Source organism: Nerophis lumbriciformis, linkage group LG16 (assembly GCF_033978685.3).
Source record: "Nerophis lumbriciformis linkage group LG16, RoL_Nlum_v2.1, whole genome shotgun sequence".
NCBI classification, from domain to species: Eukaryota; Metazoa; Chordata; class Actinopteri; order Syngnathiformes; family Syngnathidae; genus Nerophis; species Nerophis lumbriciformis.
In genome coordinates, this window is record NC_084563.2 from 45,509,718 (window position 1) to 45,528,045 (window position 18,328).

Here is an 18,328-nt window from a genome sequence, read left to right on the forward strand (position 1 = left end):
ATAATATGCCGTTGTGTGTCTGTCATACTTGCCAACCTTGAGACCTCCGATTTCGGGAGGTGGGGATGTGGCCGTGGTCGAGGGTGGGGCAGGGCGTGGTTGGGGGCGTGGTTAAGAGGGGAGGAGTATATTGACAGCTAGAATTCACCAAGTCAAGTATTTCATATATATATATATATATATATATATATATATATATATAACTACATCCTGAAAATATGCAAACAAAACTGTGTTTAGATAATTGATACTTCAAACTTGCATAAATAAATCTTAAGGAATATAACATAACTTGGCTTCTGAGAGCTTCAAAATGTAATGAATAAAATGCTAAAGTTGTTGATAAACAAGCAATTATTTTAATAATTAAATATGGTCATTTTAAATGAATTATTATGATAATTTAAAATTAATTATTTCAAATATGTTTATTTTAATGTATAATTCTAATGCCTGGATGTAATAAGGAGTCAGAAAAAATACAAATAAAAATACAATAAATTTTGATGTTTTTAGCAAAATATAGTAAAAATGTATTTTTTTAATTTATTTTTTTAAATTAATAAATATATTTATTTTTAGGTAAGATAAACATAATAATACAATTTATCTCTCGTCTGGATGATTTATTTCTTGTCACCCTGTTGTCCTCCCGTTGTGAAAAAAGGCTGTCCTCACTCAGGTGCATGGAGCTGGAGGGGGCGTGGCCTCCAGCTCCGGCTGAAAATCGGGAGATTTTCGGGAGAATATTTGTCCCGGGAGGTTTTCGGGAGATGCGCTGAATTTCGGGAGTCTCCCGAAAAATTCGGGAGGGTTGGCAAGTATGGTGTCTGTGCTGTCTAGAGCGCGGCAGAGTAACCGTGTAATACTCTTCCACATCAGTAGGTGGCAGCAGGTAGCTAAATGCTTTGTAGAAGTCAGGAATATGGTTTGTTATGATCACAATATACAGACGACTGCGGGAGGCAGCATGCAGGTAAAAAGGTATCTAATGCTTAAACCAAAAATAAACAAAAGGTGAGTGCCGCTAAGAAAAGGCATTGAAGCTTAGGGAAGGCTATGCAAAACGAAACTAAAACTGCACTGGCTGCAAAGTAAACAAAAACAGAATGCTGGACGACAGCAAAGACTTACAGCGTGTGGAGCAGCAGACGGCGTCCACAAAGTACATTCGCAAGACAAGACCTAAAACACTACACACAGGAAGACACCAAAAACTCTAAATAAGTCACGGCGTGATGTGACAGGTGGTGACAGTGATGCATGGTTGGTTATGGTTTGAATCTATATCCAACAATTGCGAGAAGGACTTTTTACTGTCAATATCAATGTTTTCTGCTAGTGGTGTGCCTCGGGATTTTTTCAATGAAAAAAATGTGCCTTGGCTCAAAAAAAGGTTGAAAAACACTGCTGTACAGTATGTGTGCTTGGGTCCCTTTTTTCCCCAGGAACACCAATACCAAAAGTCACGATGTCCGATTTGGGCAAGTTCTAAAAATGTTATGACTAGACCACCTCAAAAAAACGTAATGGAATTTTAATTTTTTTTTTACTGAATGGGACACCCAAAAGTGGGATTTACAATATTAACTATGAACGATAAACTCCTGAAAAACAACCCCACACCATAATTCCTCCGCTGACCCCTCTCTGTCAGTTTACATGGCCTACCACTTGGTGGCTGAGTTGCTGTTGTTCCCAAACTCTTCCATTGTCTTATAATAAAGCCGACAGTTAACTTTGGAGTATTTAGGAGCGAGGAAATTCCACGACTGGATTTGTTGCACAGGTGGCATCCTATGACAGTTCCACGCTGGAAATCACTGAAAGCGGCCCATTCTTTCACAAATGTTTGTCGAAACAGTCTCCATGTCTAAGTGATTGATTTTATACACCTGTGGCCGGGCCAAGTGATTAGGACACCTGATTCTCATCATTTGGATGGGTGGCCAAATACTTTTGGCAATATAGTGTAGTTCTAGCAATGTCCGATAGAGTTCTAAAAACGTTATGACTAGACCACCTCAAAAAAACAGTATGTGATTTTACAGTTTTTTACTGAATGGGACATCCAAAAATGTACATGAAAATAAAGAAAGTGGGATTTACAATATTAACTATGAACGATAAACTCCTAAAAAACAACCCCACACCATAATTCCTCCGCTGACCCCTATCTGTCAGTGTTAATATTGATTTACAATATTAACTATGAACGATAAAACACTGAATATTAACAACATATGAACATCGTATCCTCTTTTATTTCTCAGACCAGCTCCTTCATGGTTGTGTGCATCAAGGGTTGGAATTGGGGGTTAAATCACCCAAAAAATTATTCCTGAGCGTGGCCGCCGCTGCTGCTCACTGCTCCCCTCACCTCCCAGAGGGGTGGAAAACAAGGGGATGGGTCAAATGCAGAGGACACATTTCACCACACCTAGTGTGTGTGTGTGTGACAATCATTGGTACTTTAACTTTAGCTTTAAAATATCCTTTACATTATGTGTTTTTGGGTCCCTTTTTCCCCAGCAACACTAATACCAAAAGTCACGACGTCCGATAGAGTTCTAAAAACATCCTGACTAGACCACCTCAAAAAAAACAGAATGGAATTTTACAGTTTTTTACTGCACGAGACACCCAAAATGTACATGAAAATAAAGAAAGTGGGATTCACAATATTAACTATGAACGATAAAAGACTGAATATTAACAACATATGAACATCATATCCTCTTTTACTTCTCAGACCAGCTCCTCCATGGTTGTGTACATCAAGGGTTGGAATTGGGGGTTGAATCACCCAAAAAATTATTCCTGAGCGTGGCCACGGCTGCTGCTCACTGCTCCCCTCACCTCCCAGTGGGGGTGGAACAAGGGGATGGGTCAAATGCAGAGGACACATTTCACCACACCTAGTGTGTGTGTGACAATCATTGGTACTTTCACTTTAGCTGTAAAATATCCTTTACAGTATGTGTTTTTGGGTCCCTTTTTTCCCAGCAACACTAAATACCAAAAGTCACGACGTCCGATAGAGTTCTAAAAACATCCTGACTAGACCACCTAAAAAAAAAACAGAATGGAATTTTACAGTTTTTTACTGCACGAGACACCCAAAATGTACATGAAAATAAAGAAAGTGGGATTTACAATATTAACTATGAACGATAAAACACTGAATATTAACGACATATGACCATCGTATCCTCTTTTACTTCTCAGACCAGCTCTTCCATAGTTGTGTGCATCAAGGGTTGGAATTGCGGGTTGAATCACCAGAAAAAATTATTCCTGAGCGTGGCCACCGCTGCTGCTCACTGCTCCCCTCACCTCCCAAAATGTAACAAAACAGCAAAATGTGAACGCAAAGTGTAATAAACACCAACAATATGATATATCATCACTTTTATGCAGACATTTGTTGTAAAAAATTTGCTTCCGCACCTGTTCCTGACACACTGAAAACAAGCCCCGCCCACTCTGCTTTGTTCCTGGTCTGAGCGGCTGTGACGTAGATTACCGTAATAACTTGTAAAACACTCAAAAGTGCAGATTTCAACCAATACTTTGTATAGTTCAAGACTTAAAAACAGCACTACACGTCGTAATGGCGGCGACAGTTTTGATGTTAAAAAAAATTCTGCAGAACGTCCGGCGGGCCGGATTGTAAATCTTAATGGGCTCGGGCCGTATCTTGCCCAGGTCTGACCTATAGGGAACCCATGCAGTGATGGGTAGAACATGCCAACTCCACACAGAAATACCTCAAGCTCGGTAATCCAACCCAGGACCTTCTTATTGTGGACCCACAATTATTCACTACTTTATCCATTTGGTCTGCATGTTACACAGCTGGAAAGATGGGCCAACTCTTTCGTTGTGCGACACTTTTATTTTTCAGGATCAAGCTGCATCTGCTTTTTTTCATATCACGTACTGACAGACTACTTTTACAAAATACAATGTCTGGAGTTGAACAATTTTACAAATATTCCAAAAAAAAATAAAAATATATATATATATATACACTGAAAAAACTGAAATATAAGTAAGATTAAATATCTCAAATAAGGGTGATATTTGCTTATTTTCTGTCTGATAAGATAATTCTTCTCACTAAGTAGATTTTATGTTAGAGTGTTTTACTTGTTTTAAGTGTTTTGGTCCTAAATGATCTCAGTAAGATATTACAGCTTGTTGGCTGAGATTTAATGACCTATATTGAGTAAAACATGCTTGAAACTAGAATATCAACTGATGCAAAGCTGTGTCATCAACACTCACAAGTATCATACTTGCCAACCCTCCCGGATTTTCCGGGAGACTCCCGAAATTCAGCGCCTCTCCCGACAAATTATCTCCCAAAAATCTTCCGAAATTCCCACAATATAAACAGCGTGCCTGCCCAATGACATTATAACTGTAGAATGATGGAGGGCGAGTTCTTGGTTTCTTATGTGGGTTTATTGTTAGGCAGTTTCATTAACGTCCTCCCAACGCGGTAACAACACACAACAACAGCAGTCACGTTTTCGTCTACCGTAAAGCAGTTCGTCTGCCGTAAACAGCAACGTTGTGACACTCTTAAACAGGACAATGCTGCCATATAGTGCATTTGATGAAAGCACTTTTGTGCGTGCCACACAGCAATGCATCATCAGAGAGGGTGTTCAGCATGGTTAGAAAGATAGTGACAGAGAATAGAACAAGGATGGACAATTCAACCCTTAACAAGTATATGTGTAAATAATTGAACACTAAAATTCAAGTATTTCTTATATTAATATATATATATATATATATATAAAATAAATATATATTTATAGCTAGAATTCACTGAAAGTCAAGTATTTATTATATATATATATATATATATATATATATATATATATATATGAAATACTTGACTAGGTGAATTCTAGCTGTAAATATACTCCTCCCCTCTTAACCACGCCCCCCCCCCGAAATCAGAGGTCTCAAGGTTGGCAAGTATGACAAGTATAAAACTACTTTTTTAAATTAATCATTTACTTCAAGCATGAAAAAAAAATCATAATGCCGAGCGCATATCATTATGTCAAGATAATGGCACGAGCATTTACTTCATTTAAGAATATTTTTCAACATATTGAGCAAAAACGGTCTCTTTTTTTTCTACCAAGAAAAGTGCACTTGTTATTAGTGAGAATATACTTATTTTAAGGTGTTTTTGGGTTCATTGAGGTTAGCTAATTTTACTTGTTTCGGAAAGTCTTAAGCAGAATTTTCTTGTTCTATTGGCAGATAATTTTGCTTAGTTGAAATAAAATACCCCTCATTTTTGTATTTTTTTTTCTTGTTTTTGAACACTGACTTTTTGCAGTGTAACGTTCTATGCTTTCAATGGAACATTTAAAATGGTGTTTACTTGACACATTGCAATCATAGTGCTGTGTGCACATTTCTTATGTTCGACTGCCATCTACTGGTCACACTTATCACCATGTACCAAATTAAATAGTTTCGAGGTGGGTAAGCTCAACCAAACTCATTCCTTGCATTAGGCCAGTGGTTCTTAACCTGGGTTTGATCGAACCCTAGGGGTTCGGTGAGTCGGCCTCAGGGGTCAAGACACGCCCGACAAAACTCCAACGCAAAAACTCCTTGAGCATTCAGTGGAGCACATGTGAGCAACATCAGACGTGCACATGCACTGTGGTCACACCTGCAGTACACCTGTCCCAAACCTGACTAAATAAGTTAAATGTTTTATTATTATAATCAAATAGCAGCAGTCATTTCCATGAGATTGTCTAATAAGTGTTTTGGCCCACTTATAATATATTTTTCATGAGCTGTGTAATAGTATTATATGTCTGGGTGGGGGGTCCTGCTTTGGAAATAATTTGTACCCCTTTCAGATATCGCATTTAGTTCCCACTTAAACATTCACATGTTGCACAATGAGATGTAAACATGGGATTATGTGTACATTCCTGTAACTTTGTTTGTAAAATATATCTATTAGTAACTCTTCAATATAACATAATTTCATGATTAATATTTATAAATTAAGATTAAATTAAGAATTTTTTTACTAAAGAAGGGTTCGGTGAATAAGCATATGAAACTGGTGGGGTTCGGTACCTCCATCCATCCTTAGGCAACAGCCTAAGCAGGGAAGCCCAGACTTCCCTCTCCCCAGCCACTTCGTCCAGCTCTTCCCGGGGGACCCCGAGGCGTTCCCAGGCCAGCCGGGAGACAGTCTTCCCAACGTGTGTCCTGGGTCTTCCCCGTGGCCTCCTACCGGTCGGACGTGCCCTAAACACCTCCTGAGGGAGGCGATCGGGTGGCATCCTGACCAGATGCCCGAACCACCTCATCTGGCTCCTCTCGATGTGGAGGAGCAGCGGCTTTACTTTGAGCTCCCCCCGGATGACAGAGTTTCTCACCCTATCTCTAAGGGAGAGCCCTGTCACCCGGCGGAGGAAACTCATTTTGGCCGCTTGTACCTGTGATCATGTCCTTTCGGTCATAACCCAAAGCTCACGACCATAGGTGAGGATGGGAAAGTAGATCGACCGGTAAATTGAGAGCTTTGCCTTCCGGCTCAGCTCCTTCTTCACCACAACGGATCGATACAGCGTCCGCATTACTGAAGACGCCGTACCGATCCGCCTGTCGATCTCACGATCCACTCTTCCCTCACTCATGAACAAGACTCCGAGGTACTCTCTTCCCCAACCCGGAGATGGCACTCCAGCCTTTTCCGGGCGAGAACCATGGACTCTGACTTGGAGGTGCTGATTCTCATCCCAGTCCCTTCACACTCGGCTGCGAACCGATCCAGTGAGAGCTGAAGATCCTGGCCAGATGAAGCCATCAGGACCACATCATCTGCAAAAAGCAGAGACCTAATCCTGCAGCCACCAAACCGGATCCCCTCAACGCCTTGACTGCGCCTCGAAATTCTGTCCATAAAAGTTATGAACAGAATGGGTGACAAAGGGCAGCCTTGGCGGAGTCCAACCCTCACTGGAAACGTGTCCGACTTACTGCTGGCAATGCGGACCAAGCTCTGACACTGATCATACAGGGAGCGGACCGCCACAATCAGACAGTCCGATACCCCATACTCTCTGAGCACTCCCCACAGGACTTTGTTCGGTACCTCCTATAAGGTTAAGAACCACTGCATTAGGCACACCGGGTTATAAGGCGCACTGTCGAGTTTTAGGGGGTAAAAAATTATTAGTCCGGAAAATACAGTATGCTTTAGGGAAATAAACAGAAAATACAAGGCAAGAATCTAAAAATCTCATACTTTGTAACTCCAAATGATCCCACATCATGTGATGCTTGTGATCATTACGATATTAGGAAAAGAGTCTGTGGCTACAAATTGCACTTTAATTTCGGCCCGTTCAGCTGCATTATATGGGAATTTAACACACCTGGCTAACATACCCATAACTCCGTCCCACACGGCCGACTTGAACAATCCTGATCAGTTGGTCAGCTCTCTGGAACGCCCAAGTTCCGAGGAACCTCAGTGTGGTCTATGCTTTAATATCCATTCGTTTACATGAATTGTTCTCCGAATCAGTCTAAGTACTTGTTTGACATTTTCTTTATTTAAACAGTTACCCAGGATCCCTTCCAAGTGTCTCCAAAATACCCACAGTTCCCTCCCAATACACCCCAACTTTGCCGTGGAAAAAAGGCCATATGCTGACACATGAGGCCCCGGGTCTATGTAAACACAAAAAAAATACATGCAATCAATCCCACGGGGTTTTCCCATTTTTGGGAAAAATACCAGTCACCTCTTAAATAGTAATCGTGACTAAGAATAACACTGATTTACAGAAGCAACGTGATCAACTCTGATGTATGGAAACACTGAAAACGGCGTTTTTTTTTGGTGTCCATATTTAGCATTTTAAGCTTATCATTATCCTTTCACCAGCATAGTAATTGAGTTGTTGTATTTACATCATTACAATAGATAAATTAATGTTAAACCTAATGGGTGCAGGGGTTTTGGGGGATTCTGCTCTTCACACCGCCCCTGCTTATTGTCCAAAACGCTGACAATTTGTGTGTCTGTCAGGTCACGGGCTGCTCGCTACGGCTCTCCGGCGCAGGGTGGAGTCCGTTAGCCGACACTCAAGCAGACGTGGGTTCGTAGGTGTGAAAGTGGATTCCTTTGGCGCATGTGATCTTCATGACTGCACCGTTTAGACTGGTGTCGGAGATCAGCCTCATCATGCCTTCAGCTATGAATGACGGCCTGGGGGGGGGGGGGGGGGGTACAAGCGAGAGAGAGCAAGGAAAGGAGGAATTAAAACAATTTTTACAAATAAGCACTTAGAATTTGTGTACTGGTCCTGTGGAGCCTCTCAAGTTAAGTTAAAGTTAAAGTACCAATGATTGTCACACACACACTAGGTGTGGTGAAATTTGTCCTCTGCATTCGACCCATCCCCTTGTTCACCAGTGGGCATTTTTTGGTGATTTAACCCCCAATTCCAACCCTTGATGCTGACTGCCAAGCAGGGAGGTAGTGGCTCCCATTTTTATAGTCTTTGGCATGACTCGGCCGGGGTTTGAACTCCCAACTTACCAATCTCAGGGCGGACACTGACCACGAGGCCACTGAGTAGGTCGAATGGACGAAGTTTTTCGTTAAGTAGAATCACAGCTGTTTCGGACATTTGAAAGTTCTCTTGCCGTCTGAGAAGTGTTGTATCTCAAATAGCTGCAATCGCTTTCTCTTAAGGTATTCATGTGTGATTTCCACAAGCGTCTGCACATGTAGAAGAATGAGAAACACTTAAGGCTATGTGTGGAGAGGCGGGGCCGGCGGTCCGACACCGGGGCCCGCTCCAAGATGGCGGCGAGGGGGGCGTGGCCTGCGGACCCGCGTCCAAATGGACTACAGGTGCGTGGGTCGGGCAGCTGGGCACAATCAGATAATCTGTCTGTGTATAAAAGGGTGACAGCCGAGAGAGACGGGAGGAGAGGTGGAGAGCCAGAGGCAAGACGCGGAGCACAGTACACTGCGAGAGCGAGACGGAGAAAAGGCAGCCGCTGAAAAGCACGCCAAAGGCGACGTGCTGCTGAAAAGCAGACGGCGGACGGGAGGAAACCATCCTCTGCTACCACGCGAACGACGGCGACGGGCTGCTGAAAAGTAGACGGCGAACGACGGCGACGTGCTGCTGAAAAGCAGACGGCGGACGGGAGGAAACCATCCTCTGCTACCACGCGAACGACGGCGACGTGCTGCTGAAAAGCAGACGGCGGACGGGAGGAAACCATCCTCTGCTACCACACGAACGACGGCGACGTGCTGCTGAAAAGTAGACGGCGAACGACGGCGATGTGCTGCTGAAAAGCAGACGGCGGATGGAAGGAAACCATTCGTGTGCTCACGTAAGAAAAGGCAGCTGCTGAAAATCACGCCAAAGACTCTGTTCCCGAAAAATAAAGAAGTCTAAACCACCTCACGACAATGTCTTCCCTGGAATGGTCCTGAGAACTCACCCGGAACAAGGGTCTTCCACACTATGGTCTACACTAAGCCGGATAACTTCTTAAAGGGGAACATTATCACCAGACCTATGTAAGCGTCGATATATACCTTGATGTTGCAGAAAAAAGACCATATATTTTTTTTACCGATTTCCGAACTCTAAATGGGTGAATTTTGGCGAATTAAACTCCTTTCTAATATTCGCTCTCGGAGCGACGTCACATCGGGAAGCAATCCGGCATTTTCTCACTTTCGTCGGTGTGTTGTCGGAGGGTGTAACAACACGAACAGGGACGGATTCAAGTTGCACCAGTGGCCCAAAGATGCGAAAGTGGCAAGAAATTGGACGAAATTTGTTCAAAATACGAGGCTGTGGGGAAAGCCGACGAAATGGTCAGTCGTTTGTTCCGCACACTTTACCGACGAAAGCTATGCTACGACAGAATGTGTGGATATCCTGTGACACTCAAAGCAGATGCTGACATCAACTCCAAAACTGGACGGATCAGCTTTCAGGAAAAGAGCGGATGAGGGTATGTCTACAGAATATATTAATTGATGAAAACTTTATTCATTACTCGCGGTTTTACGTAAATTATACATAAACTGTGTTTACCAATAATTTAGCTTAAAAACATTTATTTTTTTCAATCATTCGAGTACATTCGGGTAGTCTTGTGTAATGCGGTATTTTGTGTCTATTTAGGTATGGTTAACCTGAGTGCTGAAATCGTGGAAAAATATATGTTCTTAGCGCGCTTGAAATGGGCTGTCTGCACTCTCAAAGTGCATGTTGTTGCCAAATGTATTTCATATGCTGTAAACCTAGTTCATAGTTGTTAGTTTCCTTTAATGCCAAACAAACACATACCAATCGTTGGTTAGAAGGCGATCGCCGAATTCGTCCTCGCTTTCTCCCGTGTCGCTGGCTGTCGTGTCGTTTGTCGGTTTCGCTTGCATACGGTTCAAACCGATATGGCTCAATAGCTTCAGTTTCTTCTTCAATTTTGTTTTCGCTACCTGCCTCCACACTACAACCATCCGTTTCAATACATGCGTAATCTGTTGAATCGCTTAAGCCGCTGAAATCCGAGTCTGAATCCGAGCTAATGTCGCTATATCTTGTTGTTACCGCCATGTTTGTTTGTATTCACTATGTGACGTCACAGGAAAATGGACGGGTGTATATAACGATGGTTAAAATCAGGCACTTTGAAGCTTTTTTTTTTCAGGGATATTGCGTGATGGGTAAAATTTTGAAAAAAACTTCGAAAAATATAATAAGTCACTGGGAACTGATTTTTAATGGTTTTAACCCTTCTGAAATTGTGATAATGTTCCCCTTTAAGTAGAATTACAGCTGATCCGGACATTGGAAAGTTCTCTTGCCGTCTGAGATGTGTTGTATCCCAAATAGCTGCAATCGCGCGTTTCCTTCTCTTAAGGTATTCATGTGTGATTTCCACAAGCGTCTGCACATGTAGAAGAATGAGAAACACTTAAGGCTATGGTCTGCACTAAGCCGGATAACCCCTTAAATGAATAATTATTTAGCCTAAGCCACACTAATCCATCGTTTGAGGTCCCCCTCCTTGGATCATTTTTTACACGGGTAAGTGCGCCGTGTATTTCTTGAATCGCCGGCTCTTAGCTTTGTATGGACTCATCCATCGATCGTTTACAGACCGAGTTCGGAGAGGAAGTGACGCCAGAAAGACCGCGCCCCAGCCAGCTTCGTAACAACCGGAGCTATGGAGGCGAGTCATCCAGACATGCCCGTGTTTCCCCTTCTTCTACATGTACAGACTCTTGTGGAAATCACACATGAATACCTTAAGAGAAAGCGATTGCAGCTATTTAGGATACAACACTTCTCAGACCGCAAGAGAACTTTCCAATGTCCGGGTCAGCTGTGATTCTACTTACCAAAAAACGTTGTCTATTTCTCGAAGGTTAGACAAGAATGCGAGCTCCCGTGGATGTGACTAAAAAAGTGCTTTGGCCGACGAGTGAAGACTACGGAAAACATTGAATGCCTTTGGACTGGCGAAGCAGACTGTATCAGTTATTGTCCGCCATGTATGTCGCCGACTCAACGTCTAGGTCCAGAGTATATAAAGTCACCAAAAAGGAATGGACAATGAAGGTGAAGGCTAAAGAGTGAGGAGTGTCCTGACCAGATATCTAGATCCCTAGTTTGATTGATGTAAAATGTTCTTTACCACATTGATTAAGTGTCTAATAAAGATTTGATTAATTTATGATGGCTGAGGTGTGATTCACTATCATAGGGCCCTACAGCACACTGGATTCCAGTTCATTGAAATACCACAACACTGGATATTGTTCAGATAAGTTACATTTAAGAACTTGCACACAAAGCAACACTGGAGGTGACTATGACGTGTGCATTTTCCGCACATGCGTATTAGGTCGCGTTGTGCCGGTGGACGGAATTGGGTAGGGGCTCTTAAACGATCATTGTGTGTGTGTGTGTGTGTGGACAAGGATAAGGTTTGGTGGGATTTACCCTGGCTTAGCGGAGAAGGGGCCTAAAAGGGAACGTTCACAATAGAGATGTCCGATAATATCGGACTGCCGATATTATCGGCCGATAAATGCTTTAAAATGTAATATCGGAAATTATCGGTTTTGGTTTCAAAAAGTAAAATTTAGGACTTTTTAAAAACGCCGCTGTGTACACGGACGTAGGGAAAAGTACAGAGCGACAATAAATCTTAAAAGGCACTGCCTTTGCGTGCCGGCCCAATCACATAATATCTACGGCTTTTCACACACACAAGTGAATGCAATGCATACTTGGTCAACAGACATACAGGTCACACTGAGGGTGGCCGTATAAACAACTTTAACACTGTTACAACTATGCGCCACACTGTGAACCCACACCAAACAAGAATGACAAACACATTTCGGGAGAACATCCGCACCGTAACACAACATAAACACAACAGAACAAATACCCAGAAACCCTTGCAGCACTAACTCTTCCGGGACGCTACAATATACACCCCCCGCTAGCTCCATCTTTTGACACTTCTTCCACCCCCGTCCTTGCACGCTACACCGCTACAACAAAGATGACGTGGAGAAGACGCTGTCGAAGGTGAGCCACGTAAATAAGACCGCCCACAAAATGGCGCATCCGGAAGAGCCTGCCAGAAAATCTGTAAAACATCATCTATGCAACATTTTGACCAAAGAACCACCATTACATGTTATGTAGACCACAAGGAAGTGTTCTACATTTAGAAAAAAATATAAATCCTTTAATGCGCCTTATAATCCTGTGCGCCTAATATATGAAAAAAGATCGAACGTACACCATTCATTGGCAGTGCGCCTTATAATCTGGTGCGCCCAATGGTCCGGAAAATACGGTATTTATTTAGCTTTGTTTTTAACATGTAAGGTTATCAAAATTATTTAAATGTTTTTTTCAAAAATGACTTATTTTTAACATGTCCAAATAAACTACTACTACAAAGTAAACGTAAATAAAAGTCATCTTATAATGAAGTTAATAGGACGTCCTTAGTTACGCCCATAAAACCCTCTAAATAACCATGTAAAAACCGCCAAAAATACTGCATTTACATTTCGTGACTTGAATATTAGCCAAGTATTAGTGCTATTTTATACTTATAGCGGCGCTGTAATCAGAAAGAGCTAACTCGCTTATACGTTGTTGACATCATTGGCTGGTGAGCTGCTTTCTCGCCTCGGTGCTTGTGAACGTTTATTCCAGATCAAAAAGAATGCCTCTCACCTTGATAGTAGAAGGATGAGGACATAATCCGACAAGTTGGTCAATTTTGGCATCCAATTTAGACCCAGTAATGGTGAGAAAGGCAAAAAAAACAAAAACAAAAAAAAAAACGGTTCCATCCGCCTTTGGTGGATTATGATTAATTTTTCATCTATATGGGAATATATCAACATCCCATCAGTCAGCATCCTAATGACCGCAGACATTGTACAGTAAATGTTTTATTATGTTTGTTTTCTCTCATATCTGCAGTGAAGTAGTCAAAGGAAAAAGCAACGTTGTTGTCCCGCCATATGCTTAAAATGAGCAGAATACATAAATATGACATGTTATTATGAATGTGCTTGTCACTACATTACATATAAACGTACAGACTGTATATATACCATGTTGATGGTGTTTAGATGATTTTTAAGCGCTTTTTTAGGCAGAATAGAGCGATTCTCAAAGGTTACGTTGTAAACCGGCTTTTGCTCGCATTTATTTAAGAGTTAGAATGCACAAAAAAGGAAAAAAGACATGTATTCTTGTCTTGCATAAGGATTGTGAATGATAGGCGAAATTCCAATTCTGCTTCAAAGCAATAAACACCCTTCTCAAAAAAGCCCTCATCTACAATATTCATGATACATACATACGTACGTATATATAGACACATTTACATATACATATACATACATACATATATATGTGTGTATATACACACACACACACACACACACACACACACACACACACACACACACACACACACACACACACACACACACACACACACACACACACACACACACACACACACACACACACACACACACACACACACACACACACACACACACACACACACACACACACACACACACACACACACACACACACACACACACACACACACACACACACACACACACACACACACACACACATTTTAACAAACTTTCAAACAAAAAAAGTATCACAAGCCATTTTTGGCTGGTTAACTTGTATATGAAAAAAAGGAAAATGGAATTCCGAAAGACAAAACAACATTCCTTAGACACGTCAATACAAACAACTTGACTGAAACCGGAATGTAAACAGAACAGTCCGAAGAGGACAAAAAAACCCCCTCTGTGGTTCCACACTTTCCCCCAATATTTACGTTAAGAATCGTGTGCATCATCTGCCAGAGCGTTTCTTAAACGTGTGACCCATTTAACACTGTGGTCATCAATCTAAAGAAGTAGGACTTAAGGTTCGAACTGATAAACTTTGTTATTTATTGCTCATTTGGAATTTGACGCCTGCAACACATTTAAAAAAAAGCTGGCACAAGTGGCAAAGAAGACTGAGAAAGTTGAGGAATGCTCATCCAACACTTATTTGGATCATCCCACAGGTGAACAGGCTAATTGGGAACAGGTGGGTGCCATGATTGGGTATAAAAGCAGCTTCCAAGAAATGCTCATTCACAAACAAAGATGGGGCGAGGGTCACCACATTTCTCAACGAGCTATTGCAAGGAATTTAGGTGTTCCACCATCTACCATCCATAATATCATCAAAAGGTTCAGAAAATCTGGAGAAATCACTGCACGTAGGCAGCTAAGCCAGTGACCTTGGATTCCTCTGGCGGTACTGCATCAAAAAGCAACATCAGTGTGTAAAGGATATCACCACATGGGCTCAGAAATACTTCAGAAAACCACTGTCAGTAACTACAGTTTGTCTCTACATCTGTAGGTGCAAGTTAGAACTCTACAATGCAAAGCCATACATCAACAACACCCAGAAACGCTGCCGGCTTCGATGGGCCCGAGCTCATCTAAGATGGACTGATACAAAGTGGAAAAGTGTTCTGTGGTCTGACAAGTCCACATTTCTAATTGTTTTTGAAAACTGTGAGCTACTATGGCCATCTAATGAGCTACTATGGTCATCTAATGAGCTACTATGGTCATCTAATGAGCTTCTATGGTCATCTAATGAGCTTCTATGGTCATCTAATGAGCTACCATGGTCATCTAATGAGCTACCATGGTCATCTAATGAGCTACCATGGTCATCTAATGAGCTACCATGGTCATCTAATGAGCTACCATGGTCATCTAATGAGCTACCATGGTCATTTAATGAGCTACCATGGTCATCTAATGAGCTACTATGGTCATTTAATGAGCTACTATGGTCATCTAATGAGTTACTATGGTAATCTAAGTCACAGCAGCTCAGACGAGGCACCAAGCAGTGTGGGTGGGGAGCGTTTCCACACAGTGTTTCCAGAGCGGCCAGCCTGAAATGCGGGTGTCAGGGATAGACGCGGAAGGAGATTTTTACAACAAAGTTCCAAAGCTTAGTGATGTATCACATATATCAAATAGGTGGATTTATTTTTTCACCCTTTGCGTTCATATTTCGCTGTGTTTATTGCATTTTTGTTGATTGTAAAATATGTGGATGGAGAGGGGTGTTGACAATATTCAGTGTTTTATTTGTCATAGTTAATATTGTAAATCCCACATTCTTTATTTTCATGTACATTCTGGGTGTCTCATTCAGTAACAAAATTTAAATTCCATTCCGTTTTTTAAGGCAGTCTGTCGTAACGTTTTTAGCATTCAATCAGACATTGTGAGGTTTTGTATTAGTGTTCCTAAAAATAGGACCCAAGCACACACGATGTACAACAGATTTTCACAGCTTGTGAATTTTTTTTTCTCTAAATTCGCCCCCCCAAGTCAAAATAATTGCCCAGGCCTGCTTTAAGACAAACTTACGGGACAGAATAACAGATGAAGAAAAACAAAAAAAAACACCATACAGATAGATAACACGAGAAAAAGATGATAGGTTTGTTGACTGTAGTTTTTGATAGAGAAAAAGGTTACTGGAAGGATCGGAGAAATGTCTTGAAACTAGAAAAATTTAGAAGAACCATATAAAATGAAGAAAACATAATATAAATTGATAACCCAGCTTTGTTTTGAATGTATGTGTTAATTTTTTAGCCTTTTTCAAAAAATATAGGCATCAATACCATTTTGCTAAATATATACTGGCGTCATACTGACCCAATTATAGTCTGCAAATGATGTGTTGTTGAGTGTCGGTGCTGTCTAGAGCTCGGCAGAGTAACCGTGTAATACTCTTCCATATCAGTAGGTGGAAGGCAGTAGCTAATTGCTTTGTAGTTGTCGGGAACAGCGGGAGGCAGGGTGCAGGTTAAAAAGGTGTCAAATGCTTAAACTAAAAATAAACAAAAGGTGAGTGCCCCTAAGAAAAGGAATTGAAGTTTAGGGAAGGCTACGCAGAATGAAATTAAAACTGAACTGGCTACAAAGTAAATAAAAACAGAATGCTGGACGACAGCAAAGACTTACTGTGGAGCAAAGATGGCGTCCACAATGTACATCCGAACATGACATCAACTAAGGATAGCAACAACTTAAATAGTCTTGAACGCTAAAACAAAGTAGATGCGGGAAATATCGCTCAAAGGAAGACATGAATCTGCTACAGGAAAATACCAAAGAAAGAGAAAAAGCCACCAAAATAGGAGCACAGGACAAGAACTAAAACACTACACACAGGAAAACAGCAATAAACTCCAAATAAGTCAGGGTGTGATGTGACAGGTGGTGACAGTACACCTACTTTGAGACAAGAGCTATAGTGATGCATGCTTGGTTATGGTTTAAAGTCATATCCAACAATTGCGACAACGACTTTTTACTGTCAACGGAGTTTCGTTTTTTTTAATGATTTCTGCTGGTGGTGTGCCTGCGGATTTTTTTTCAATGCAAAAAATGCGCCTTGGCTCAAAAAAGGTTAAAAAAACACTGGTGTGATGCATCAACAAGATGTTTGCATGTGTGGTGAAGGACAAACTCACTGTAAAACTCCAAACTTGTTCATGCTGCGTTTGAAATCGTCCTTGAACTTGACAAACTTCCCCATGTATTCCTCCTGTTCTACGGAGTGCAGCAGAGGGGTGTCCACGAAGGCCGGACACAACACGTTGATGCGGACACCGTAGTCGCTCTGGGAGGATGCGTCCTGCAAAAAGATGACAGAAAACACTCAAGTGTACATTTTTTGGGGTTTTTGCACCACTTGTTGTATTGCGTATGGTGACTTACAGCCATAACCCTTGTGAAGCCAACCACACCATGTTTCGTGGCAGTGTAGACAGGCTGGTGAGGCGAGTGGAGGAAGGCTGGATTGGAAAGAACCAGAGGAAACATGAGAATCACAGTCAGGTCACCAGAAGTTCATCATTTGTCTTTAAGTCTCTGTTAGAATAATTGTTCTAACATTTCCCTCCTGTTTATCACATAACTTTCCCAGAACCTAAAGTGTTGTCAGTCTGCAGTGTTTTAGCTACTTCTAAATCACTAATCCTTGTCTCCATGGCGACAAATAAAGTATGTTTCTTCACTCTTGTTTAGCTTCTACATTGTTTTTTTTATTTTTTATTTTATTTTTATTTTTTTTTGCTCTATGCTTTTTAACCTGTAAAGCACTTTGGTCCAATTTAAAAATTGTTGTAAACGTGCTATATAAATAAAGTTGCCTTGCCTTGGAGGAAAGTTCTGTGGTCAGATGAAACAAAAATGGGGCTGTTTGGCCACAATACCCAGTTTGGAGGAGAAAAGGTGAGGCCTTTAATCCCAGGAACACCAGACCTACCGTCAAGCATGGTGGTGGTAATATTATGCTCTGGGCCTGTTTTGCTGCCAATGGAACTGGTGCTTTACAGAGAGTAAATGGGACAACGAAAAAGGAGGATTACCTCCAAATTCTTCAGGACAACCGAGAATCATCAGCCCGGAGGTTGGGTCTTGGGCGCAGTTGGGTGTTCCAACAGGACAATGACCCCAAACACATGTCAAAAGTGGTAAAGGAATGGCTAAATGAGGCTAGAATGAAGGTTTTAGAATGGCCTTCCCAAAGTCCTGACTTAAACGTGTGGACAATGCTGAAGAAACAAGTCCATGTCAGAAAACCAACAAATTTAGCTGAACTGCACCAAT

General features: G+C 41.6%; 1 protein-coding gene across 5 annotated transcripts in view; it reads right to left on the reverse strand.

Annotated features, from left to right (window-relative positions):
• hpgd (15-hydroxyprostaglandin dehydrogenase) overlaps positions 1-18,328 on the reverse strand; it is a 164,680-nt gene that overhangs the window by 88,960 nt on the left and 57,392 nt on the right. For 4 of the 5 annotated variants that reach the window (XM_061977233.2, XM_072914942.1, XM_061977232.2 and 1 more), the window contains exons 5-6: positions 17,435-17,511; positions 17,188-17,351 (exon numbers count right to left, since the gene is read on the reverse strand). In XM_061977233.2, coding sequence (XP_061833217.1) covers positions 17,188-17,351; positions 17,435-17,511 — 241 coding nt within the window. Of the gene's footprint in view, positions 1-7,600; positions 8,279-17,187; positions 17,352-17,434; positions 17,512-18,328 lie in introns of those variants that run through there. The other variant, XM_061977234.2, reaches the window with a different exon arrangement.